The sequence below is a fragment of the Centruroides sculpturatus genome, unplaced genomic scaffold (genome assembly GCF_000671375.1).
Source record: "Centruroides sculpturatus isolate CEXI.00-Female unplaced genomic scaffold, Cexi_2.0 scaffold1694, whole genome shotgun sequence".
NCBI classification, from domain to species: Eukaryota; Metazoa; Arthropoda; class Arachnida; order Scorpiones; family Buthidae; genus Centruroides; species Centruroides sculpturatus.
This window is the reverse complement of record NW_019385799.1, coordinates 71,529-72,358: the sequence shown is the minus strand read 5'-3', so window position 1 is coordinate 72,358 and position 830 is coordinate 71,529. Positions and strand designations below refer to the sequence as shown.

Below are 830 nucleotides of genomic sequence, written 5' to 3'. Positions count from 1 at the left end.
TTTCCCGTAAGCCTAAAAGTTTGACAATGGTGTTTGGATAGTCGGTGGAATCACGCTCGACATTCCAAACACCATCGTCAAACTTTTAGGCTTACGGGAAAGCGGCGCCGAACGTCACACGTACACGTTTACATGTTTAAAACGTGCGCCTCAACCTCTCTAGTATATCTAAATTTATTAAGAAAACTTGTTCATTTAAGCTCAGTTTAATAGTTAATAATATATCTGAGACTTATCCCAACATTTTTATTATTATTATTTTCAGATTTTTAAAATTTTAACTTCAGCAATCTGCAAGTCTGTGTATATTTAAAGATATATATATATATATATATGAATTAAAAATTGCCATCTTTGTCCACTAGAGGGCTAAGTTAGCAGAAGCACACATGGATCGTGTCGGTAATTTGTTGAAGTATGCAGCGATTACCGGCATCGCATGTTCAGCCGGAGGATTATACATACAAAGTAAAATACGCGATAACATGAAGAAAGGCAATTACTATTCGGACTCGTTAAAGTTGCTCCGACAACATACCGGTGCCGTCGATTTGCTAGGACAACCTATAAAAGCCGGAAAGATGGATTTAGGAGACGAAGAAAATTACTTAGATGGACTGAAAACTACTTTAAAAGTGCCAGTGAAAGGTCCCAAAGAGAAAGGACATTTATTCATTTGGGCCGACAGGCAAAAACCGGGAGATATTTGGACCGTACAGCGTTTGGAATTATCTCTCAACAAAATTGCAGACAGTCGCCTTCTCATTTTCGATAAATCAAGAGAGGAGGATGTAAAGAAACAAGAGGAAGAATGTATATATTGCAAATAG

At 37.3% G+C, this 830-nt stretch overlaps 1 protein-coding gene across 1 annotated transcript; it reads left to right on the top strand.

The window, feature by feature from the left end:
* Positions 1–389: 389 nt before the first annotated feature.
* LOC111642198 (cytochrome c oxidase assembly factor 1 homolog) lies at positions 390–830 on the top strand. The gene has a single exon (XM_023388499.1). The coding sequence runs from the start codon at positions 390–392 to the stop codon at positions 828–830; it is 441 nt and encodes a 146-aa protein (XP_023244267.1).